General features: G+C 38.4%; 1 protein-coding gene across 14 annotated transcripts in view; it reads left to right on the forward strand.

The window, feature by feature from the left end:
• The window catches only part of CPNE4 (copine 4), a 280,684-nt gene that overhangs the window by 177,431 nt on the left and 76,811 nt on the right, over positions 1-26,442 (forward strand). For all 14 annotated transcript variants that reach the window (XM_063407749.1, XM_063407773.1, XM_063407832.1 and 11 more), the window contains 4 exons: positions 5,984-6,055; positions 9,869-9,943; positions 15,446-15,529; positions 16,441-16,530. In XM_063407749.1, the coding sequence (XP_063263819.1) occupies positions 5,984-6,055; positions 9,869-9,943; positions 15,446-15,529; positions 16,441-16,530 (321 nt within the window). The remainder of the gene's footprint in view (positions 1-5,983; positions 6,056-9,868; positions 9,944-15,445; positions 15,530-16,440; positions 16,531-26,442) is intronic.

Below are 26,442 nucleotides of genomic sequence, written 5' to 3' on the forward strand. Positions count from 1 at the left end.
TGTAACACAGAATCCTTCTCTTGCTGTACAACGAGGATTAAAACTATTTGGTGAATACAGTCAAGTCATTTTGATTGTATATGTTAAAATCACCACACAAACTTGACAAGATAACAGTTGCTTTACCTATTAGACTGTTAATTGTCTCAACCCATGAGTTTTTATCACTTATACTCTTCTGATTCTCTCTTATATCTCACTGTGGTGGAGTAAAGCAGTGACTGTGTGAAGCTTAGCTGCTGGCTAAGCTGCCATTAAACCATGACATAAGGGTTGGTGCAAGATCTGAGGCATGTTCTTTTTGAAAGAGTAAGACTGTTACTTTTCTTTCCTTGATATATCAACACAGTGCTAGCGGATGCTGTTGGAAAAACCCTCTGTTCCTGTATGTACCACTGCTGTTTGGTGGGAAATTGCTTCTCCTGGCTTGAAGTGTGTTTACCACCAAGGGCTCTGCACTTAAATATATTTGGTTATGAAGCTTCAGTCTGTGAAAAAGACATTTGGATAAAGGGAAAAATGCTACTAAACTGACTAGGTGCTCTTTGAAGTCGTGAAAAGAGTTAGATTGGCTAGATGAAAGCTGGGCAACTATGAAAGTCCATGTAGCAGGAATAACTCATCTGGAAGAATTAACACAGAGGTGCTAGGAAATAAAAGTTATTTCTCTGGCTATCCCTGCTAGCAAGGAAGAGATACAAAGACTTCTTCAAGTTGTGTACTGTTAAGATTGATGGAAACTTGTGCCTAATCTGTCGGTGTAAATAACTAAATTTGGGGTTCCTGTAAGAAAGTGCAATGTGCAGAAGAGGACAGTCCAAATAGAGAACTTGAGATGCTTGACCTCTGGCTCAGGGTGGCACCTTCCAAAGCTGAATCAATGCTTTTGAAATAACTTAATTAAAAAGCCATATTGAAAACTTGCTGTTGGCTCAATTTATAAGCATTGGGAATTCTGCATTATATCATTGCACGTTATCCCTATATTTGGTTAAAAAAGGATCACCTAGAGAAAGACATTTTTAAAGTTTTTTAAACAAGCCAGGTAAAACAAGTCATTATATTTCAGAGCTCATCTTACACAGTGCTGATTAGTCACGACTCAGGCACAGGAGAGAGGAAACCTTCATCAGAGTCCTTGTCTCTGAGTGACTGCTGAGCAATGCTCGGTACACAGCTGGTGTCAGCGCCTTGGTGCTTTTATCTGGAGTCTTGCATCTGTTCATACTTTTAAAATAATGAAAAAAAAGAAGTGCGAAGCCTCTTTTAGCTGTTTTAAATTTGACGTAGGATCAAATGGAGATGTAAGTCCAGATTTCTCCACAATGATATTGGGCATCTGTCCTTAACCTATAAGGGCTTATATGTAATAAGGAAAATTAAGATCGTCTTCAAAGGAATTGCTCACTCCCATCTTACCACAGAATTGACATCCCTTATCACTGCAGACCAGAAATCTACCTGAGATAATGTTCTGTTGAGATGATTGCATATCTGATTGCATATCTGATAAACAGGAATAACTTCATATCCTTCCTCTCAGAAACAGAACAGTGGCTTTTACATTCATGTTTCCACCTCGTGCAAAGATATTAGTATAACATTTTTATTGGACATGTGGTGCTCTTAGGCCAGAACTGGGTGGTACTTTATATGTAGCTGAAAATGAACTTGACTTCACTTCTATCTTTTATATATACCTTTTATATTCCTGAGGCCTGGTCCTTGTACGTGCCCCCCACACTGAGCACCCGAAAAGTATTGTTGTTGTTTAACCCCAGCTGGCAACTAAAGCACCATGCAGCTGCTTGCTTACACCCCCTCTGCCCTGTGCCTGCCACAGTGGGGAGGAGAATCAGAAAGAAAAGGTGAACTTCATGGCTTGAGATAAAAACAGTTTAATAATTAAAACAAAATAAAATTTTATTATTGTTATAACAGCAGCTGTAATGAACAGGAGAGAGAAAGAAAAAAGCATAAAACCCAAGAGAAAGAAGTGGTGCATAATACAATCACCACCTGCTGACTGATGCCCAGCCTATCCCTTGGCAGCAATCAGCAGCTCTCAGCCAACTCTCCCCAGTTTATATACTGAACATGGCAGTCTATGGGAGGAAATATCTTTTTGGCTAGCTCAGGTCAGCCATCCTGGCTGTCTTCCCTCCTGGCTTTTTGTGTACCTTCTCTGGCAGAGCATGGGAAACTGAAAAGTCCTTAATATGGAATAAGCACTACTTCACAATACCCACAATATCAGTATCTTATCAACATTATTCTCATACTAAATCTGAAACACAGCACTGTACCAGCTACTAAGAAGAAAATTAACTCTGTTCCAGTGTGAACAAGGACTGTTTTCTACATCCATTTGCTGGTTGGTAGGTCATGTTTCTAATAAAATGTTTGTGAAAATACATGTTCTGGAAATGTAACGAGGTTTTCTAGGGCTGAACTGGGTTCTACATTCTACATTCTCTTTCTAGACATTTGCTTTCTGCACTTCTTCACATCAGTTTCGGATAAACCCTTTTTTTTTTCTCTGAAGCAGAAGATTTAAATTGCAAGATTTTAAAGTCAGAGTCACGCCGAAAACGTCTGACAAATGAAAGACCTATAGTCAATTACCTTCTTGTAAGACATTTTGCCAGCTCAGCTGTCTCTGTAACTCTGAACTAAGACTAATGCTTGCTAGTCCCTTAAGTTATCATTGTTTAGGACTTGCTGTCTGATATCAGGTCAGCAAGTGCTTCCAAATAATGTTTGGAAGATGATTTGTATTGAGACATTAACAAAAATATGATAGGTAACTGATGGCAGAAGTGGTTCTTTAAACCAGTGAGACCTATTTTGTACAGTGCATGACCAAAAAAATCAATTTACTGCTATGGAAAACAGACTCCTTTATAGTTATTGCAATTACAATTACAATTCGAGGCAACGATGTTGGCGCATTGTTGCCAGATGGAGGATTGGTTTTAGTGGCCACTTAATTAACAATTGGTAAACACTTGCACCCAAATACACATATTTACATATGCAGAGTGCTTACTGTGTCAGAACGATGCTTCTGGCTTGGAGAGCGAGTGTTATTAATGCAGCCTACTAATGAGAACGTCGGAATAAATTATCCTCCCTGGAACTTTGAGCCGTCTATCTGCCACCTGCACAGGAGCTCCCAAGCTGTGCAATGCCTCATGAAAGCTGTGACCCTTCGGAAGGCAGCAAAGGGAGCTGGAAAAGTTTGAGTAGCTCAGGGGGAAAAGTGCTGCTGTCTCTCTAAAGAGGTTACTCTAGGACAGGTTCCCACCCAAGCTCTGTCTCATACCATGGCTGTGTATATGAAAGCTGTCTGAAAAGGTTTCTGGTGGACAATGCTCACAGCTTTCAGTGGAAAAGCTTAATGTATTTTACAAAGTTGCCTGAGCATCTTGGGGAAGGAGGAGAGGCCATGGAGATAAATGGGCCCTGCTCCTCAGCTGCCATAATTCATTGTCTGGCTGGTACAGAACCCATAGTTTAATTATATATTAAGAATAATCTGTCATATTTCTTTATTATCTCCTATCTGAGAATCTCAAACAAGATTTTCTGAATTGCACCTCACAGTTCACAAGAGTGAAATGATTTGTACCTGAACCTGTCTAGCTGGCAAGAAAATAAATGTAGGGATGACTGAGAAGGTCACCAGAAACAATATTTCCAAGATTCTAGGGAAGAAAAGGAACTGCTAAATCCTAGCAATACTGTCATCTTACTTGTAGTCCTGTCTGTTCTTGCCACTGACCAACACTAGAGTTGAAATCCAGAAATTAGTTTGGAAAATTGAGTGAGATATTTGCAACAGACAGCATTATGGAAGGCAGTCCAAAAAAGAGTGTTAAATTATTCATTTAAGTAATAGCCAGCTGCAAAAATGCAGCTGGCAATCTGAAATGGTCCTATTATGAACATTAGTTAACAGTATCATGGTGTTCTTAAAATAAGGCAAATGTAATTCTGGAGTGTATCAGCTTTGCAATGAGAAGCTCTTCTTACGTCTCATGGGAAGGACCAGGGCTATTATGCCCAATTTTGAGCATTATTCTAAGAGTGTTTATGAGCCAGTCCATGAAGGCTCATCAGAGTGTAGAGAGAATGGTTTGAGGGCTAGGAAATTTGGACAAGAAGGAAAGATAAAACAAACTCAGGTTATGTAGTAAAGAAGACTGTGAGGAGTTGGTAATAGTCTTCTGATGTAAAGATTGCCTGAAAAAGGGAAAAAGACTGTTTTACTTATTCATGGTGAATTAGATAGAAATAATGGACTTAAACCACAGAGATTTAGATTAGCTGTTAAGAAAATATATTTACATAAGGATACAGAATACAATAAATTTCCAGAGGAGAGTGTTTGCCTTTAAGTTGCCTAAGAACTGATTAGACCCACCCCTGTCAGGTATAGCTGCAATAGAAACAAGAAGCTGGTCACAGTGATTCCAGATGTGCTGTCCTGTCATATGGTGATTCTCCTGTCCCACATTTAAAGCCTGTTTAAAACTTGCATCTCTCATGCTGCTTCTAGTACAACTGTAGCTGAGGATAATCAAAATAATATTTTGATTTTCTGTTCAATTCAGCAACTCGATGGGCAGGACAAACATATTTCCCCACACTGATGTTTGGCTAAAATGTGCATCTTATTCACTGCTGTCTCACAGGACATTTTTTGACTTTGTATTACTCAGAGCATTTCAGCTCTGGCTGAAACACCTGCTGTTGTGGTTTATTGCTGAAATTTGTATGATGCCCAGGACTCTCATGAAGGGTTTGGAACTCTCCTTTTCACTCGGTGACTGCCTTTCTTTTACAACTAATATTTTGGCATATTTGCCAAAGATGTGAATTTGTGGATCACTTAGATCAGCTGTCGGGATGAAGTTGTCCAAGTGCTGTTGGATGTGGAAAGGTGGAAAGGATGTGCTACTTCTAGTATAAAAGCCACGTTCAGGAGGTTAGGGTTTTTCTCAGGACACAATGAATCTTTTGCTCAGTATCTGCACAGTACAATTGTACTACAGTTCTGTCAGATTACAAATCATACTGTGATTTCTAAGCAATGATTTGAGTTACCTTTACATCTGTCTACATTTTGAAGTTTTCCACTTAGCAAATAAGTAAATTAATGTAGCATTAATTTTACTGGTGACTAATAGCCTAGGATATCACTGTAGCTTAGCAGTTCTACATTATTGTAAGGTTTCTTCTTTTCATAATACTTTTACTGGTCTGGTTTTAAATGTTTCAAAATTGTAAGGAATGCTAGTTATTACTGATATGGCAAATAACATCTTTTGTCAGGGTCCCTCTGGTGCCATTTATTTGAAGTATATTTACAATTTGGTTAATGACTAAGTTCATTTATAATGCTGAGTTCTAGGGGAGGTCTGGTGTATGGGAAGCAAAGGAGACAATTTTGAAACTGAAATATGGGGCAGCTTGTTTGCTTCTGGCTTGAATTCAGCATTGCTGATATTTTGAGATAAAATAAATTCCTTCTCATTGTAAATGGACTTCAGTTTCCAATAAAAATTAATGAGTTGAATTTTTGAGGTGTCTCTGATAGATTTGCTGTGTACATCTCCCTTCTTGTTGTCTTTTAAGTCCAGTTAAACCTTAGTTCTGTCCTCTTGTCACCATCACTGCAGTACTTGAGGAAAATCTATGTGTATCTCGCTATTCTGTTCAATGCTGTGAATCGTGTTTTCCCCATTCTGCTTGACCCCAACTGCTTTTTTTGTCCTTCCATTGCATCCTGTGCAAGCTTCCTGGGGGACCTTTCTTGTTGGTTGTGGTCTTACTGTGCCAACTCTGATCATGGATTGAGAAAGTACCTGGATACAAAAGGAGAAAAGAAAAAGAAAGCAATGTAAAACTGAAATCACAATAAACCATGTATTTACAACAGACTCTAATTATTTTTCCCTTTGTTTTTATTTTTGTGCAGATTGTTTCTCAGAGGAAGCTCTCCAAGTCGTTACTCAAACATGGCAACACAGCAGGAAAGTCATCTATAACAGTAAGTCAGTCTTTAATTTGCTTTTGTTTTCCTGTTATTTAGAAATATCTAAAGTGACTAATTCTCTCTAAAAGCATCCTGCTAAGTCACCACCAACCCTTGACTGAGAAATTTATTTAAATTTTTTATTTGATGACTTGACAGTGTTTCTGACAAATTTCCTTGTTTTAAGGAAATGGAAACAAATAATGTATGACTTGTAAAAAAGCCACACTACTTACTACTACTACTTTTAAGGTACTTGGATGACAGCAAGTAACTTCTGCTGCTTGAATACTTTTAGTTGAAGGACTAGAACCTTCAGAAATTAATTTTTACCTACTCTGACACATAAAGGAACCTCATATTTCTTTTCCCTTGGGCTTTTTCCAGTTTCTCAGAGGGAAAAAAAAAGTTTTATGAGATTAGTTTTAGATGTGTTGTAATGCAACTAAGGACTGGATTGTCATAGCCCCATGTGTATCTTGAAATCTGAAAACCAGTGTATTACCTCTCTTTCATCTTCCTCTGTGCTGTCTTGCTTGGGAGATCAATCTTGTCTGCACTGAACCTTGATAGTTTTGCAGCTCTGTGTTAAGATGAAGGCTATAATAAAATATTCTGCTTTGGGCATATCTGCTCTGCTGCCTCATGAGATTGAGAAGGATTTTTTTCCTTAATGTGTGATCTGCCAGATGGTTTTCTTCTGGCTTAATTGTTTAGATTTTTTTTTCTGCTTTCAGCCACAAAAGAGACAGAGGACTCTGAGATACTTCCTTAGAGCCCAGGGAGTTTGATTTCTTAGATGTCCTCCTTGGTGCTTGGCTGGGAATTGATTTGCTTAAATGCATACAGTAAACTTGGTTTCACTGTGGGGTTGGAAAGGAGACGCCCTCTCATCTGGCTGAATAGAACCAGAAGAGAATTTCGTTCCCTAAATAACTTGGTGTGGTTTGCCTGCTGGGATAATCTGGGCATACTTCATCTCGCCCATCCCTGTGGTGTTCTGGACCTTCCTTCTGTTCTCTTTGAGGAATACAAAGTAGTTTAGTGTTGTGAAAACACAAATGCTCTAGTACAACTAAAGTTATTAGGCTTGTTAGGGGAGTGTTCTGGCAAAAATTAAATCACTGGGATAAAGGGAAGATGGGAGAAAATGAGTTAATAGTCCCTGCTGACCTCACACTGGATGGTAACCATGAAATATGGACCTTAGTTACGTGCTTTGGCTTCTGTCCAGCAGTTATAAAGAGCATTCACTTGAATGGGAGAAAACTGAACCCAGACAAAAAAGAAAATTGTGTGAAAAGCTTTTTGTCTCAACAGAATAATTAAAAACTGATTAATTATCATTGTTTCTGGACCTGGGGACATACCAAGTGTCTGTCAAGTATGGGAATTAAAAATACTAGTTTCCTAATTCATTCAGCGTAGTGAATTATGAGTTTTTCATAGGATTTTGAAAGTTCCTATCTTAGCAAGTTTTGCTAGAAACTTGAATTTTATTAGCCTTCTGACTGTGTAATGTCTCTATGGGTCTGTGGAAAGCAAACAGAACATTGTTCAGCTTCTCCAGCTGGAAGTCTGCAAACCTTTATAAGACCAGGTTCATTATTTTCAGGTAAAAATACTAGTGAAATTTGGTGTGCAAATCCCAGAGCACTGTTGATCATAGGCAGCTTAACCAGATCTTTTAAACCATCAGATTACATGAAAGAGAAATTTGTCAGGCTCCATGGGTCAAATTTCCAGCATGCTGATGCTTGCCTGGAGGATGTGGCACACGACATCTGTGCCTGTGTGATGGTACTTTAATGCCCAGCTAAGCATCTGTGCCCCTGTGTGGCTGCATGTGAGTATTTTGCATGGAGAAACACCACAGCTCACTGCTGGGAGGTGTCGCAGCCAGAATAGTCTGAGCTCAGGGAATTTTACTTATTTAATTAATTGCCAATCCAGGTAAACTTTTAATTACTGAGAAACAAGTAGGACAAAAAACAAACAAACAAACAAAAACCCCAAAAAACAACAAACAAACAAACCCCCCAAAACAACAAAAAACCACAAACAAACAAAAAAACCCAACCAAACAACAACAACAAAAAAACACCAAAAAAACAAAACCAAAACACCAAAACAAAAAAAACCCAACCCCCAAAAAAACAAAACCAAACAAAAAAACCCCAAACAAACAAACAAACCAACCCAAAAACAACCTCTTAGGGAAAGTACTTTTTCTGCCCTTTCCCTGTGCTCCACTTCTGACACCTCTCCTGCCTCCTTCATGGTCTTCACTGCCTTTGCCTTCTCTTCCTGTTGTACTCAGTCCCTTTGATGAGGTGCTGTGTTATACAGGTCATGATCAGAAAAATAGGGATTTTTCAGTTTTTGGGGTTTTTTTTGCTGCTGTTTTTTGACTTTTTTTAAACTTATTTTCATAGTTCTGCTCTGGACTTACAAACAGGCCACATAGCTTTCAGGGGCATCTTTTCTCCAGGATCATTTGCCTTACCTGAGGGTGTACACACTCAGAGGTGCCTCCCCCAGCACAGAGCACCTTCTTCTGAGAGAGAACCTCCAGCTGTGTCCCCACAGCAGCCCCTTCTCCATGCCTCCTCCTGGATCTTCTTTAGGGTGGCATTGCAGGCCTCCTGCCTCTCCTTCCTTTGTGTCTCTTGCCTCTGGCAGCTGCTGCGCTTTCTGAAATGAGAAATAAGAAATTAAATAAGAAATAACAAGAAATAAGAAGAAATAAAAAGAAATGAGAAGAAATAAGAAGGAACAAGAAGAAAGAAGAAATAAGAGGTTCACAAAAGGTGCTGTATGCACCTCTGCTGGGTTGATGTTTTGGGGTGCAGCCGGTATCTGCTGCCAAGCCAGTTTGGCAAATTTTTGGGTTTTCCAAGCAGCTTCTCAAGGACTTGAAGTGGTCAAGACACTCAGAGCCTATTTCGGAAGGTGGCGTGGCTGCCATATTTGTGGTCATGAATATGAAACACCCAGGGAATACATCCTTTGGGGAGATTTAATCCCTCAGGAGAACATTTACAATAAAGAAAAAAGTTTTAAATCTGTCAAATAGAATATAATGTAGTTTGTTTCAAAGAATAGTTTTCAGTGAAATATCCCAGGTTTGGTTAATGCCTTCTCTCCCCTGAGGCATTTTAATGGCTTACTTATGAAACTGATTTAGTTGGTTCTGCTGGGGTTTTTTATAACGTTGCACTGCACAGTGCCTGACATCATTACTGATACAGCTTACACAATCTGAAGGAATCATGCTGTATTAATTTAGGATTACTTGTTTCTGACTCTGTCTACAGTAAATTGTTTTGCCCATTTGGCTATTGCAGAAAAACTATACCAGGAGAGCTCTCCTGCTTGTAAATGGGCCTTTCATGGCAACTAATACCAGGTGTCTTCACTCCTTTTCTCATTTATCTTGCCAAATGATGTCAAAGTAGCATAAAAATAATTGGGCTTTAGACCTGAGCAGTACGACTCTTGTAGAGCTTTTTTGTCCCCTTGGACACTGTGAGATTGCAGAATTCTGTTTTCCACTCTGAGGAGGAGTACTTGGCCAGAGGGAAGGGATCCCTGGTGGATGTGGATGTCTGTCCATTGACAGGTGATGGACACAGTTGCGTGACACAAAGTGATTCAGGTTTGTGGGCTGACCAAGGTGTTGTTCTTCCTGACAGCAAAGAGAAACACATTAACCTGGTCCACACTTGAGTTTCCTAAATGGGGTCTGGAGTCTTCACACACTGAAAAAAGGCATTGTTCTCCCCTTCCATTACACCATGCACAACTCAAATGTAGCTTTCCATTTAGGTGATTGCTGAGGAATTGTCTGGCAACGATGACTACGTTGAACTTTCATTCAGTGCACGGAAATTGGATGACAAGGTAAGCTGCTTGATATTAACCTTTCTGAAAGATGTAAGAATGCCTGCAAATAGAATTTGATGAGATTTTCTGTGACAGATTTTTTTTACCTGGTGTTATTAAACACATCAGGGTTTTCAGATGAATGTTCACAATGAGGCTTTCCTCGAGTTGCGAAGTAATTAAAAAAAACCTGGAGGGAATCTAATTAAAACCAAGACAAGTTAATTACACTACAACCAAGACAATTTAATTATGTAAAATGCCACAGATCAGAAGTGTTTAGAGAAGTGAACTTTCTGTGAGTAGTCAGTGATGTTATCATTGAAGTTTCCTGAAATACAGCTAGAAAACTTCATAACAGCTCAGTCATGATACACATTTTGTTCAGCAAAATGTAGCTCAAATGTGAAAAAAGACTTGCATATTTATTAAAAGTTTTCCCTCTCTAAAAAGCTTTCCACTGACTCAAACTCTGCTTTACATTATAAGGAGGACCTCTTTCTGAAAATATGTTATTATTTAGAAATTTACATATAATAAACATCTCAGTTCACAGCCCAAGAAAACCTGATGACTGCTTGTACCCCTCTGTTACTTCAGTGCAATAGCAGGCATAGAGTTCTTTGAGATATATAGTCCCTTCTTGTGTATGAAGGTGCTTCTGATTGGAAGAATATGGCAGCACTATACAAAGGTTTAGAACTGTGATGCCCCAAGTGTGTTCTTGTAAACATCTGATGTGAGAGACAGTATCTTCAAATCGAATCAGTGAGACTACTTTTGGATACACATACATCAGGTTTTCAAAATCAGGTTGTAACTTACGAAAAATATTTTCAGTTGAAACTACTGGAAAATCTCAGGCAAGCAGAAAGTACACAGAAAGTATACAGAAAGATAAATAACTTTAAAATAAAATTTATAAAATTTTACAGTGCTCAGGATCATTAACAATCATAAACGATCAGGACTTGAAGTTGCTTCTCATCTGAAAGATAAATTATTTTCCTCTTTCAGAGCTGCTGGAGTCTTAGTGGTTTTGAGTTGCATAATTTATTTAGGTGTCAAAATGCAAATTCGACAACCTTTCTTTAGCCAGATATCTTTGGCGGTAATTCCCAAACTTGTACTCAAGTTTCTTCCTGACCCACATCCTGTTACATCTAGGAAAAAGAACAGCACATAAACAACATAATAAGATTCCACTTAGTTATTGCTTTTCCACAAATGAAAAATGTGATCTGCTTTAAATATTTAAATGTTGATTCTAGCTCTTGTTGGTATAAATTACAAGGATACTTCCAGAGTGCAATTCTGAGCCAGGTCAGTGTTGTCTGGGTAACAGTTTTAGAGAGTGATGGAAAGACTTTATAGGGATAAGGTGAGAAGGATCAGTCTGAAATATTGCAATAGTATTGTCATTCTTGCCATTTTAACATGTCCAGTCAAGGTGGGCTTCATCTAATAAAGAATTCTTGGATGATGCAGTGTGCAAGTCAAGCAGTGACTCATCGTGTCTTATCTGAATCCAAACTCCTGTCTTCAACTGATGAAAATCTCTGGAAGCCTATTGCATTGAAAGCAGTCTTTCAATTTCCTCCAGCTAAAGATGTAGCTCTAAACCTGGCTGAAGCTTGGTTTATTTCTTCTGTAAGAAAAGTATGGCTTCTAATGAATTTTGACATCATTAGATGCAAAGCACTATTAGTAATTATTTTTATTAAGGTTTGAAATTACTTAAATTACGTAGTTCAGCCATTGATAAAAAAGAATGAGTACTCTGATGTTGCATAAAGGTAAAAAATAAATAAATGAAAGAATTGAGAAGAGCCCATTTTGTAAAATCCTAAGCATGTTTTGCATGCCTCTCCCTACTCAGAGTAGATTAGAGGTGTAATATCAGAGAAACAAACAGAGGGTTGAAACTGGCCTTGGAATCTCCTGAAAAACAGAGGAAGCCTCTGGAAGCAGTCACTCATGCTTGCTGTGGGGTCACCTGTGTGAGCCCTGGGGTCACTGCACTGGTAGCTGTGGGAGTGGCAGAAGACAAGTAGAATCCTAATGCCTCACAACTTGTGGATAAAGGAAGGGATGGAGGAATGTCATGTGCTCTCAGGATAAAAAGAAAAATAAATTCTTTCTGTCCATTGCCATCTTGAATGGACAGGAATATTCTTCCTCCATCCCATAAAGGAGATCCTTGATCCAGACTTGGGTCCTTAAGTGTATGTATTTCCTACACTAAGGAAAACCATGTGAACAACACATTTTTAGAAAATTAAACAAAATTTGTTGATAAGATATAACAGTCAGGATATGTTTGTTGCATGTTTTTTACTCTCTTGACATAAAACTGCAAGAATTTTAGAGAAACTACAAAACAAAGCCTAATAATTTTTTTTCCTACTGGAGTGGCTGAAACATTCAGAGAAAAATTATAGGAAAATGACGGATAGGAGAGTTTCCTTTAGTTAACTGACTTTAGCAGAAATAATGGTTATATTTTTTATTACAGTGCTTATTTGGAAGGTATAACTGCTTTTTCATGTTTTATTGAAGCCCTGTCAGCTCAAATGGCACATCTTTGTTTCAAGAGATCCACTGAGAGCACTTCACTGTGAAACAATAACTTTCGGAAAGGTTTTATTGCATTAATAGCTGTGTCACAATTACCATAACAAGCAGCTAGGTTTTTTATGATAGCTATAATAAATTATGAGCACTGAGGCAGGAAAACCTCTTCTCCTGTTCTGAGGGAAGCAGTTACTGTTGTTTGGGAAAGATTATCCAGCAAGTATCTACAAAATACAAGCTAATATTGCTTTTTTATATAGTTCCCTGGCATTAAATTACTACCAAAAAAAAAAAAACCCTCTCATCAAATGCCCTGTTTAGCTGTTGAATAATATTCCAAATTTTAGTCTTTTGGCTGCTTCAGCCCTTTTTAAGAGACTTTTGACTTGATCCCCAATCCTGAATTTTAAAAATTGTTTGGCTCTGAAAATTATCTACTAAAAATGTGTTAAACTAGGTGATTAGAAACAGATATATCTAAATTTTTAAAGTTTAGGCCATGTACTTGTGTTATTACTGTGTAACTGCTGCACATACTGAAAGAATGATGTGAATTATACCACTAGCAGATATGCTACATTAATCATTTAAATATTATTAACAAAGCACAATATATTGCTGCTATTCTTTCAGAGGATATTCTTGGGGGATAATGCAAGGCTATTAGATTCAGCATAACAACCAAAAATGTTAATTGTGAAGGTAAATGTTTCTTCAGCTTCTCATTTTTTACATACTGCAAAGCATTTCAATATAGATGGATTTTTTTTTGTTTGTACCTGAATTCTGAAAGTAATTAGGCTTTGTTTTTGCATTGGAGTGGGAGTGATATAAGCCACCATCCAGCATTAAAATCTTTCCCTTTATGTGATATTATCTTGGTAGTTATAACCAGGTATTAAAAATTATTTCCTTTGTGCTAATGTGCTGTTGTAGCTTTATGACTAGGACTGATACTATATTTTATGCCTTAAATGAAATCTTGGCTTCCTTTCTGAATTCTTTTGAACTCCAGGGTGCATTCTTTGGATGTATCATTTTGAGGTATTTTCTTTCAAACAACTTATCAAATTTGTGTTTGATGGGAAACTCCTAACATTAAGCTTTTACTCAGCTTCAATTAGAATGCTTATGTGTGAGAAGAGGCAGCTCAATCTTTTTTAACCCTGTGCTCTCTGGATTTTCATGTCACTATGATTAAACCAGCATCCTCTCTGTGTGCTTGTTCCCTTTGCTATACACTGGTGATCTGGCAGAATTTGATCACAAAACCCCCCTATATAGTAGCAGTTTCACATTTTGAGTGGAGTCCAGATAGTAAATCTACATCAGGGCCTTGAGGCAAACTCTAGAGATACTTAGTTGAATTTTGCACTGGTTTTACACAGTGTGACATAAAATGTCCTGTTTACCATGTAGCTGGCACAAGTAGCCAAACATACAGCTTTGTTGTACAGTGCTGCCCGTGATAGGATTTAACAAATAAATCTTCATGTGCTTTGCATCAGTTTGCTAAATGTGCCATTAGGTTTTCTCTAGAAAGTAAAGAAACAGATCACTGACAAAACAGCACTCTCAACACAACATTATGTCATTTCTTGGGGATGACACGACTTTAGGTTCCTTGAGCCTTGCCCAAGGCTTTGTGCTCCATAGCGACTCATTTCCTTCTCCAGACATTCAAATTCAGGTGTCTCTTTTCAAAGCCCTGAATTCTTTGTTTGTTTTGAACTTGTGGAATTGTAGAAATGTCCTAAAAATGAATTTTACCAAGCCCAGACTTTGGCTAGCCTCTTATCCAAAGTTCTTCCCAAGCCAATGGCCTTGCAGCTAATCAAAAATAGGTATGGTGAAATTTGTAGAATTATATATATTAGAATAATTTTTACACTAACACTATCATAGAAACAATTGGATACTGAACAGAATTTCTCACTTCCCCAAACTGACATGGGGGTCTGTGGTTTTTGATATGTCCTGTAGAGAAGAATAATATTCATATGCACAAAGTTAATCATGTGGCTTTTTTGAAGAATAAAATTAAGAAGGAACTTGAAACTACAGGAAATGGACACAGTGCTTTTACATCTTGCTCTTTCAGCCTGGCATAATTAGAAATTGGAAGCTTTCCTCCTCCTGGGTTAACAGCCAGTTACTTTTCTCCCCCCACAGCCAGCATGTTCTGAACAAATGATATGCTGAAGCAAAAGAGCCTGTGGCCAAACTGAAGCAGCACTATAGAAGGCGACTTAGGTTTGTGTAAGAAAGTTCAGGGTTGTTAGCTGAATACAAGACTAGGGGAAGGTTCTGCAGTGTGTGATTTTTAACCTCAGTGTCTGCCACAGATTTGCCTCGAGATATCAAGTTATTTCCTGCATGTCCCTGCTCTGTCATCTTAGCGTGGGCCATGTTGCCACACCCTGAAGAGGATTTGCTTCTCTAACCATCTCTAATCCATTTTGACAGTACTTGTGTTAGTTGGTAGCAGCACAATGTCTTGGCCAGTTAACTTCTGTTTTGAGAGGGCAGGTGAACAGTGTGAAATTCAACCCCGGTGTGGAATATGCTTCAAAGTGCAATGCATTAGAAAACTGGTATCAAAAATCAAAAGACCAAACAGGTAGGGAGACAGAAAGAAACAAGCCAGGTGGATGATGGAGCTAATGCTCAGGAGACTAGGCTGGGTGTAAGAAAGGAAGAGGTTGTAAAAGGACATTTTACAGTTTTGCATGCCGTGATTAAATAGTCAAACTGAGAACAGTACCAAGGGAATCCTTGTGAGGCAAGGACAAGAATGAAGTGTTGCTGAGAAACAGCAAGAGGTCTCACTAAAACTACTCAGGCTCTTCCTTTTCATTAGCAGTCAGGGCAGCACCAGGGCACTGTGCCGGAAAAGCTCAAAGAAAGAGAAGCCTAAAGAGTAACCTGTCCTACATTTTATTTCAGGATTTTTTCAGCAAATCTGATCCTTTTCTGGAGATTTTTCGGGTGAATGATGATGCAACCCAACAACTTGTACACAGGACTGAGGTAAGGAATAGAGTTGAATTTAGTTTCCAAGGTCACAGATGGGCTGTCAGGAGGCACAGTTTATGCTTCCCATGTCAAAGAGGGAAGTGCTTTTAAATGCAGGTGTGCAAACACCCACACTTAAAAACACTTCCTAGTGTTATACTCTAATGTAATTATTAACTAATGGGTATCAGGTCTTGATTTATGCACCTTACAGTAAAGGAAGATGAAGCCAAAAGTCCAAACCTAATTAAACCGGCAGTTACTCTGTTGGAAGGTCAGGAGGTATAAACACTAGATTTAGCCAAAACCAGGTAGAGACTGTATCATATTTCCCCATGAATACTATGTTGCTTCTTCCCCACCTTCTCCCAGGTTCCTGGTGCTAAAGGGATTAGTAATCTGGGTTCTTTACATTTGTTTCCCATCACCCAGTGACATTACTGCTCCACGGTAATGACTGGCACTGTCTTGAAAAATGGCATTTAGGTGTATAGGGTGGTGCTGTGGCAGGTGTTAGGGATTCCATAGAGTTTTCCTAGCAAAGCAAACCATGTGCCTATAAATTGATATTGCTCATCCCCATTGCCCAGTCCTGCATATTTTCCATTGCTTCCAGTTCACTTCCATAACCTTTCCCTTGTGAATTCCTTCCCACTGAGGCGTGGCAGTGCTGGAGCAGTGTCTGTGGGTCTACGGGTCCATTTCCCACTTGTGCTCCTTTTGGGGGCTTTCCAGAGGAAGAGGGTTGGAACCTGCCAGTTGCTCCAGGGCTCATATCTCATTGGATGGAGTTCTGAAAACTCCAGCTGAGCTCTGCTTTCTTCTCTTGCTGGTGAATGTACTGTACTGAGAACTGTGGCTCTCGTTAGCATTCCGCTGAGAGATGTGGAAATGTTAAGGGTTCTCTTTCTTCTTTTCACTTACAGGTTGTGATGAATAACTTAAATCCAGCATGGAAGACTTTTAAAGTGTCTGTAAATTCTCTGTGCAGTGGAGACCAGGATCGCAGGCTAAAGGTCAGAAGCAATTCCCACTTTTTTAATAGTTTTACTCATAGAAAACAAAAGTCGGTCTTTCTTTTTCAACTGTAGATTGCTATTCTGCACTTCCTTCTTCTTTGATGGAAAAGATGATCACACAGCTGCATTATGATTACCATAATCAAATTAAGGATGCAGAGAAGTGGTGATCCACTGTAATCAGTAGATTATGCTCTTTATTTCTTACAGTAATCTCAAAACATTATGGGGCTGTTTTTCCCAATCAGTTGGATAATTTAAATCCAGCATCATTTAACTGGTGAAAGTATACTTAAGGGAAGAGGCAGCCCTATCACAATTTAAGCTACTATTTCCTCACTTCTATACCTGGAACCTTCTGTAAAAGAAACACTGAAATATGAGATTCATTATTATACTTGAAGAACAGGATGGCCACAAAAAGACACGTGCCATAGTAATGGAAATGTTTCTAGTCGGCAGAAAGACACATAATTGGGAACCTGGAGATTTGTGTAGGAAAAGAATCATCTTCTTTTAACTAATTTGGCTTAAATCGGGTCTTTATCCAATTTTTTATGTCTTCTGACCAGGTTTAAGGCTAATACTAAATTAAAAAACATTGAACAAAGAGCACTGGTTCCCAGTGTCTATTCAGGCTCTTAGACCTGATGAAAGGATACTGGGCCCAAAAGTATGGCTATTTTTTTTTTCTTACTATACCAAATTGCTTGATAGAATTTTATTTTGTCCTTGCAAACATTTCTTCTTTCGTTATTATAGCTGCAAAAATCCAGCAGAAGGAGTGTTGTAATTTTTCAGTCATTACTTACTGCAGGATGTACTATGAAGACAGAAAAAATAAAATGCTGGTGTGGATATATTACAATGCACATCACAGATGTGTGGGAAGGGTAAAAGCAGTCTTATGGATGTTTAGATTCACAAAATTAGCCCTGTTAATATGGAACAACATATAAATTTGAGGCAAGAGATGGATCAGATTTCTGCTACTGAAATGAAAAGCAGAATTAGTACAGCAGTGCCTTCATCACATTGTATACATGTGGTCTTTAAATCACTTAGGTGAGAAAACCTAGGAAGAGAAGCAAACAAAATATAAAGTCTAGAATGTGGGAAAAAGTGGCAAGTCCATAAGGGTAGAGGATTGAGGTTCCACAGGGAGAAAAATGCTCTTATCTCTAAAATTGGTGTAAGAAGGTGTAAGAAAGGCTCAGATTTCAGCATGGGCAGAAGAAGATGGGTCAGGGAATAAAGGTGGTCTTTTGAGCTATGAGCAGAGACAGTAGTCAAAATTGTTTGCAGATGAATTGCCAAGAGACTGAAAGGGGAAAAGTGAAGAGGAGCAAGAGAGGCCCCTTAGGACTCCCGTAGACAAGATGAGGGGAAAGTCAGTGAAAGAATGGCTGAAGAAGAAAACCAGAGCAAGACTGGTCTTATGAACCTACTGAGAATTTTCAAGACAATCCTTTTTTCCTCTTTTTGGGAGATTTTTTTTTGTGTTTTTCATTTGCGTATGCAAATGTTTGCAGCCCTGCTTTAGATATCTGAGTATTTGCCTGAAGCTAATTCATCCATTTGCAGAAAAGCTAAAAGTACTAAGATTTGCATCAGATCATTCATGAGTACAGGAATATTTTAAAACTAATTATGTTTGTAAAAGAAGAAGAAGCTTGATACTTATTTCAAATTCAGGCCCTTTATAACTTTTGGTGGGTGTAAGATAAGACTGTTATGGTAGAGCAGCCACCCAAATCACTGGTATTTGAGAGATAGCATATAATACTTGTCAGATAATTATTTGCTTCTTTTCTATATGGTCTATAACCTAGGAATTGGATGTCAGCTAGGACAGAAGAGTGAAAATGATAAGAATTAGATGAAGTGTCTGTGACTGGTATGTCACTGTATGAATGTTAATATTTTTGATTTACTTTGATTTTACTTTGACTGACTAAGCATTCCACTCTTTGCATTACCATATTTTGGAAAATCTGACTTCAGTTGCTTTGTTTCACTTCATAAACTATATAGCAATATGTTACTGCTAAGTGTTGGAAGAGTTCCCTGTGCCTTATTTAACGTGGGGGATATTTAGTGTACTCCAGCTGCCTTGCTGAGCACCAGCTTCTTGCCAAGATGGTTTGATCACTGTGAACAATAATTGCATAAGGCTGGGTAGTTTTATGTCTCTTCCTGCTGTTAGTTTTTAACATACTCTGAAAGCATAATCTGTGTTAATGCTGAAGGAGGCACCAGAAGGGCTCAGAGGGAGCTGTCAGCTTATGGAAATTCTTTACTGCAGATGCCTTGCAATTGTACCTACCTTTGGTTTACCTGTGTAGATTATTTGGAAGCGTGAAGTCCTGGCCCTTCCTCTCTGCCACTGAATTCACATGGGTACTGAGCTTAGTGGTCAGCTTTTTGTTATGGGCAATGAGGATTAACATGGGAAAAGTACCCTAAAACAACTCACAGAAAGTCATTCAACTTACAGGAAGTTTGCTCTTCATAAGTCTTGCACCCAAAGCAGTCTTTACACTGTCTGGGCATTTGAAACTTTCTGGTTTTAAATGTGTGTTTGGAAAGATAAGATGAGCAAGGTCACTAAAATCAAAGCAACCCAAAGTTAGGTTTTGCCAAAATGTTTTGCTAGCATTCTTTACAAAGTCTCTTAATTTGAATTCCTTGTGGGCTTTTAAAGAAAAAACTAATTTTGCTTCATATATCTGCAGTGCTGAGAATAATGAACATTTTATTCCTCTCAGGACACCTTGTAAAACTTTATTACAATTATTGCTGCTCTAGATTTCATGATGAAAAGGATATATTAGATTTATGAACCTGCTGAGCTTTTGTTCCCAGGCACTGAAACCATCCAAGAAGTCTGATCACATTTCAGTGTCCATCATACCTTCTTTTAATGCTAACAGGACAATTAGTGTATGCATTGAAGTGACCAAAATACCTCTTTGTCCAAAAGAAGTGCATTGCTTTTCTAATAGGTAAAGATTTTCAAATCACAACAATAATCACTGACAAAGCTGAGTGAGGATTGTTCTCCTTCTGAGGGCAGGTTTTATCCTAGTCTGTTGTGCTGAGAGTCCTGTAAATTGGGAATCTTTGACATTCAAATCTGGTTTCAGCATGTGAGCTATGTTGTTGTCAGAAGTTTATCTGAAATACAAGATTGTATTGTGGCTACTTTCTGGTAGGGATCATCTACTGCCCACCCATTCTAATAGTTGCAGGGTTCTTTTTCTGGAGAAGTACTGGTAATGTATACAGAAAAATAATCTTTTTGTTTTGGTATTAGGTGCTATAATATTTGGGAAATAAATAGCTAACAAGGTGCTTGTTAGGAAAAGGCTAAACAGGGCGTATGACATTCAATAATTCTATCTTCTGCTGAGGTTGTATGGAGAACTTCCCCAAAAGAAGTTCTGTTCACAAGGAAAAGTAGGAACTGAGGCAAAAAAAAGCTGGAATAAAAATGTGGCTGAGGTGAATTGATAAGCGGCTAGGAGAGTGGGAAGCACATGTCATATCTGTATAGAAAGCCCTTTCCATCTTCCACCTACATAGGGGAAATTTTCCAAAGAAGCATGTCCATTAGGTATTTTTCTACCTTTCAAAAATCTGTATGTTTCAACTATATCATTGCTGTCAGTTTGTTTCTTGCTTCATCCCTGTGTGGCCCAGATGGCAGGTGATGATTCTGAGGACGCTGGTGCAGGGGCAGTAGTGGTGGGACACGCAGCCGTGGTTACCAGGGCTGTTCCACACACCGGGTTACAAACTGGCCTCTCTCCGTGTGTATGAACAGCTCTTTGCAGCCTGGAGCCCCCAGACAGTTCTTTTGCATTCTTTTGGTAACCATGGGAAGGTTGCCTCTTTCTTTTTTAACCACTTCTAATGAGGTTAAAATGTGGTTCTGCCATTCTTCCTGTTTTCTTTTATGTCCAGTTGACTCCCTTGGCTCTGTCCATCTCATCTGTTGGAGTAGCTGTGTCTTAGCACAGGAATTGTTTGGGTTTCTGCTGAGGAGTCTATTTCCATGTGCTTGTAGGTACCAGTGTACTTATGATGCTCTTAGCTCCTAGTAAGGTGCACTCAGGACTTTAAAGGTCATTTTCAATTTGTTTCCATACTAAGATCTTGATAAATAGGTGCCTTTCCAATGTGAATTTCCACAGACCGTGAATTTTCTACATTTTTTGGTAGGTCATTGTTAACAAGGTCTTCTTGAGAGACCTGCACTTCTCTTAAATGAGTAATCTATGCAGTGCTGCTTCTGCCTTGTTGATACTATTATATCATGTGAACCTCATTACAATATTAATAGAAGCTCCACAGCTTACAAGAAAGATCTTGACATTATTCTGGATGTAAATAGATAATCATTTTATTTCAATGTTATTTTATAAAATCATTACATGAGAATTTGTTATTAATATAATAATCTCTTCCCCAGTGTCTGCTATGGCATTTTTGGGGGTGGAATGTTGGGTCTTCTTCAGACAGTTGAAACCTTCTGTTTTCTCCTGATTTCTTAAAAGCGTTGACTCTTTCACTCAAAATGATGGATCATTAGGGGAAGAAATTGCTTCTTATGCATTGTCTGCTCCATTCTGAGTTAAGGAAAAGCAAATAGCAGTGGCTGTTTTAATATTCTCTGAGTTATTGCTGCTGTGTTCTCTAGATCAATAAGTTTTCAGTGACCTTTAATACTTGATTACAGCTCTGCTTATACGGGTATATTATAAACTGTAATCCTTCAATAAACCCCCTCAGTATCTCTGAAAGCCACTAGTGAAAGTAACTGAGCAGAACCTGTGAAGAAGACCAAATAAAGTTTAAAATACAAAGAATAATATAGTCAGACAAATCCATTTAGTGCTTTTATTCTTTCACAGTTTAGCTGTCGGAGTGTTTGAAGCACTGGTGTGGAAAAATACAGTTTGTGGTCAACAGCAATAATTTCTGCAGGATTTTAAAAAGCATGTGGCTTAAAAGGCAATTCAAGCAGCGTCAAATGATGATTAGAAAGGCATGAACCTGAAGGATTTTTTACTGTTCCATGAGAGAAGGCTCATTTATTGTTGCTGTTTTCTTTGGGCTTTTAATTCTATGTAGAAAGAGACTGGCACCAAGAACAAATTACAGTGCAGGCTAGACTTGCTGGTTATTTACTTGATTGTGTGATTTCAGTCATACTTGATTAACTAAGCAGTTCTACATTTTCCCTTCAATTTACTCACCAAATGAATGCCAGTGGAGCCAATCATTCTCTGCCTGCTTACCCTGGTGTTGTTGAAGAGGTATTTGCAAATGAAGTCCTTCTTGTAGAAAATGTTCAGAAATAAGAAGGGGGGACTCAACCTTTACATGCCTTTAGTATGAATCAAAAGATACTTTCAAATTTCTTTTTCAGTAAGTTGTTTCCTTTTCATTAGGTCAAAGCATTTTCCTGGAATCTGTAGAATAATTGCCTCACTCTTGGAAAATGCTGCTCTTTCTTTATAGTCTGAATAATATTTATGTATTAGCCACTTCAAGGATGTTACGATGTTGTGAATTTTTAGCAAAGTTCTTCCAGAGCTAACTGTGCAGCTGATAATTTTGGATAATTAAAAATTCCTTCTTGGTGCTGGAAAGAAAAAAAATTAGGCTTAAATATAGAATGATATATATATTTAATAAGCTCAGAAAAATATTTGTTAAAGTGCATACTGCTTCATGAGCATAGGAGTTTCAATACAGTCTTCAGAGAGAATGATGCATTTTGAGGATTATTATAAAATTAAACAACACACTCTGAAAGGCAGTGTCTGAGACTTCCTTGCATAAATACCATCAAACCTTCATTTCAAGTAAATGTTTCTTTTCCTTTTTCTTTCACATTCCCCTTGCTTCCTCTACATGTGAGAAAGAAATGTTATCATGAGCTCTACAATGATTATTAAAAACTTTAGGTGCCTATTTCATAAGGTTTACAGTGACTGTGGGGAATTTGCTGCAGCCACTCTCCCTGTTGTCTGTTTGGGTTAATCTGTAATTTAGCAATCAGCTTGTGACAGGAGTGCCTCCTGAATTCACTAATTGCAGCAGTGTGTTTGGAACCCTGATTTGTCTGAGTGTGTCAAGGACTGACCTGATCAGTCTGCATAAACTCTAGGCAGGTGGAGTGTAAGATTTAAGATGACCCTTAAAACAAAACTGATTAACTCTACTGTGTGTGTGATCTCAGCGTACAGATTCAGTTTGGTTTTTTTCTCTCTTGCCATTCCTTATTTGTATTCTTGATAAACCAGCTGAGGATGCTGGGGAAGGAAATACCATATTGCAGTCAAGATTTAGGAGAGAGAAGCAGACTCAAGAAATGAGCTTGATCCCATATCTGTTGGAGTCAAGTGAATTCATTCTGATGACTTTAATAGCCACTAGTTTGTTCTCCATTATGGGAATTGCTGGATATATAGTAAATTAATTTTCAGATTAATTAATTTAGATTTGGGTTAATTAATGTTTGTGAAGTGCTTTGAAGTTGAAAGTTGAAGTGCTTTGAAGTTGAGCTTTCTAAATAACAAGTGTTGTCACAATAAGTAAGGGTCGAAGTGAATTGCACAAGGAGAGATCATCTGATACACTGTTGTTAAAAAGAAAAGAGATGATATTCACATCTCCAAGGGCCTTGGGTGCTGGAAAAGGTGGCAGAAGGTGGTAGAAGGCTGAAGAGCTGTATAATTAAATAAAATGGGCAGGGTAGTGAGCGACAGGAGCCTTTTTCCCAACCATTGGATGACTCTGACAGACCAAATTTCAGAGTTCACCCTATAAAAAGAGATTCTTAACTTCCTGTTCCTTAGCAGAACCCCCAGTTCTGTGGCCTTTCAGGTAGAAATGAAATTTCCCCCTAAGGTTCCAAGGAGAATTCATAGTCTGAAACAAGGGCAGAGAGGGCAACAAACAAGCAGAAATATTTGGTGTGAATATGTTTGTCTTGATTAGGGGATCTGGGGGGTATTTTCTCTGTTTCTCTTTTGCAAATAAGAGGATTGCCTCCAAATGATTTGTGCATTGCATTTCTTGTGAGCTTCCTTCAAATTGCTTACCGTCTCCATGGTTCCATCCCAAGACAAATAAATACAGGCTTCTACAGCTTTGCTATGCAAGTCATCAGAATGAGAAATGTTTTGAAGGGCTCTTTCTCATTATCTTTGAAACTGAGTTTTAATCCTCTGAAATGAAGCAGAGTCTCCTATAAGTGCTGCTGACTGTAACCCAAATCAGAGGTCTGGTTCCTTCACAGGGGAATAGCTGATAAAGCACTAAACCCCATCCCTGGGACCATTTAAAATGAAACAAAGCACAGCCCTAGTAATGAGGATCATTCCATACTGGAGGGTGGACATATGGGATGCCAATTAATTAAATGACCTCTACATTCTTCCCAATTTTCATATCTCTGTGTTGATAGTGCACTGAACATCCTTACAGACCCCAGAATTAGCTCGGAGCTGCTTACTGTGTAAGTTTACAGACAAGTGCTACCATTCTGAATTAAAAGAATAGAATGAAGCTCTGCTTTCACTAAAACAGATCAGGATTAGGCCTAGCTGTAACCTTGTAAAGGAACTGAATGCTGTAGTGAGAGAATATTAAGTTTGCATATCTTAAAGAAAATCCATCATTTTCATGCCTTTGTGTCTACAGGACATTTTACTGTGTGACTTACAGCATCCCATGATATTAGAAATGGAAGTCTAACCAGTTTTTCATATTCTTTTTTTCATTTCTTTCTGTTGAGATTGGGAAAAATAGGGAAGGCAATTTCTAGACAATCTCATTTCAGTCTCTTATAAAGTAGCAAAGCCTTGCATTGGCTGATATATAATCAACTTACAAAGGCCTTTGGTTTCTTTCCAGATGTATTTTTTACTGTGTAAATTGAAAATTAGACACTCACAGAAATTCTTTCTTTGTTGTTAAATCTTGTAAGAAATGTAGTCGTTGCTATGAACTACTTAAACAGAAAGATTACCTTAAAATTCTACTCATAAATGATATTAGATAGTTTACGTGTGATAATAAAAGTAGATAATAAAAGACATGAATTTTAAATTGCAGTACTCTCAGAAAACCTAGCAGAGTCAAATTTTAGGCAAAATAATACATTTGTTTTTAAAAAATTAGAAATAGTATCTTCAGGGGCCTAATTATAAGTTGTTTGTGATATTCAAGGCATCACTAGGGCAGAAATAGGTATTAAGTGTGTCTAAATGCAAATATTTTAGACGATGTCTTATTACACAGTATTTACTTGAAAATGGTGAACTTTGTCTCCCAGTAAAGATATGTATTTAGCCCTTCTGTACCCTGGGATCTCGTCTAACATGCATTCTGCTAAGATTTAGATCTGCATTTTTAGTTTAACAAAAACATGTTTTTTCCCAGCTAGATGTTACACGCATTTTGTAATGCTCGTTATGTAAGTACATGTGTATAATGTATCTGCACCTTACATAATTAGTTATGTTTTGCAGTAAAAAATGCTTTATCTGCCTTACCCAATCTAAATTAGTTACCCTAAATTAAGTGTGGTTGTCATGTATGCTGATTCACACAATGATTTTGAAATTGCTCAGTGGCAGTGCTCTACAGGATTCCATGAAAAAAACCTTGTGGTGACACTGGACGAAGCCAGGGCTCTTGGGACCAGAGGCTTTGGTGTGTTTATGGGTAGTTGCTGCTGTGTTAGTGTGTTACAGCTGCTAAAGCACGCCAGGGAAGCTTTGCCACAGCGTTTACTGTCACTAGCACAGAGCTTTGAGCAGGATTGGGTGTTAGGGTAAAGTTCCTTTGTGGCACCTTCATCCCAGTACCTCTCAGACAAAGAAATCAAGAGCTGATTGTTCACTAGGGCCAGTGGAGTTATTTTAATGGCCTGCTCACCAGGAGCAGTGCCACAGCTGTCTTCTTCAGGAGGCCTGGGAGGATGGTGTTCCCTTGGCCCCTCATCTGCTGGGTTGCCACTGTGTCAGCCCCAGCTCTTGCGCTCTTCAGGGCCCCTCCCTGACCAGCCAGCTGAGATGCTGCAATCCTTTCCCTTTTCCACTTAGCTGTTTCCACCATGCTATTCATAGAAGTTTTGCTCGACAGAATTGTCCAGAGCTTGGTGTGTTTAGCTCATTGTTGCCACAGAACACCTTAAAGGATGTGCAAGCTGTTTTGAGCATAAGACTTTGTGACCATAGAGATGTTTGGTGTCCTGAGCATGGCAGCCACTCTATCTGCTTTGCCTGAGACTAGCAAAGTGACAGTGTTTCCTTTCACAAACATGCAAATCCTTCCTCTCCTGAAAAGCACATTAATTGTCCATATATCCTCAAGTGGAAGAGAAGGTAAGTAATGTTAGAAATCATTACTCAGTAGTACCAGTACACATTGTCAAGTCTTCTAGGCTGCTCTTAGAAGAGGTGATATAAAAGGCTATGGCTGGCCTGCCCCACACACTCCAAATTGCCTTGGTCTGAAGTTACAATACAGGAACAGCAACAGCATCAGCAGTTGATCTCTTAGACAACTCTAGATATCAAATGCCTCAGGTTTGTTTAGATCTGCTAATCACCTCTTACATTGTTGACCATTACATTACTAGCCTAGAGTTCCTATTGAGTCTCCTTATTGATTTTATTTCTGAGAAATTCCAGCATTTGCTGATAGCAGGTGTTCTTCTGTTGTAGGAAAAGATAAAGAGGTAGCTCTGAAGTCATGAATGACGTGGGGGAAATGATGAGGGAATGGTTTGATTATTTGTCCTCAGGGCACATGAACTTGAAAATCCCTCTGACCAGGCACAAAGGAAGTTCTCTTTTTATACAAAGAGACAGGGGACAGGGGTATTTT

The sequence above is a fragment of the Prinia subflava genome, chromosome 1 (assembly GCF_021018805.1).
Source record: "Prinia subflava isolate CZ2003 ecotype Zambia chromosome 1, Cam_Psub_1.2, whole genome shotgun sequence".
Taxonomy (NCBI): Eukaryota; Metazoa; Chordata; class Aves; order Passeriformes; family Cisticolidae; genus Prinia; species Prinia subflava.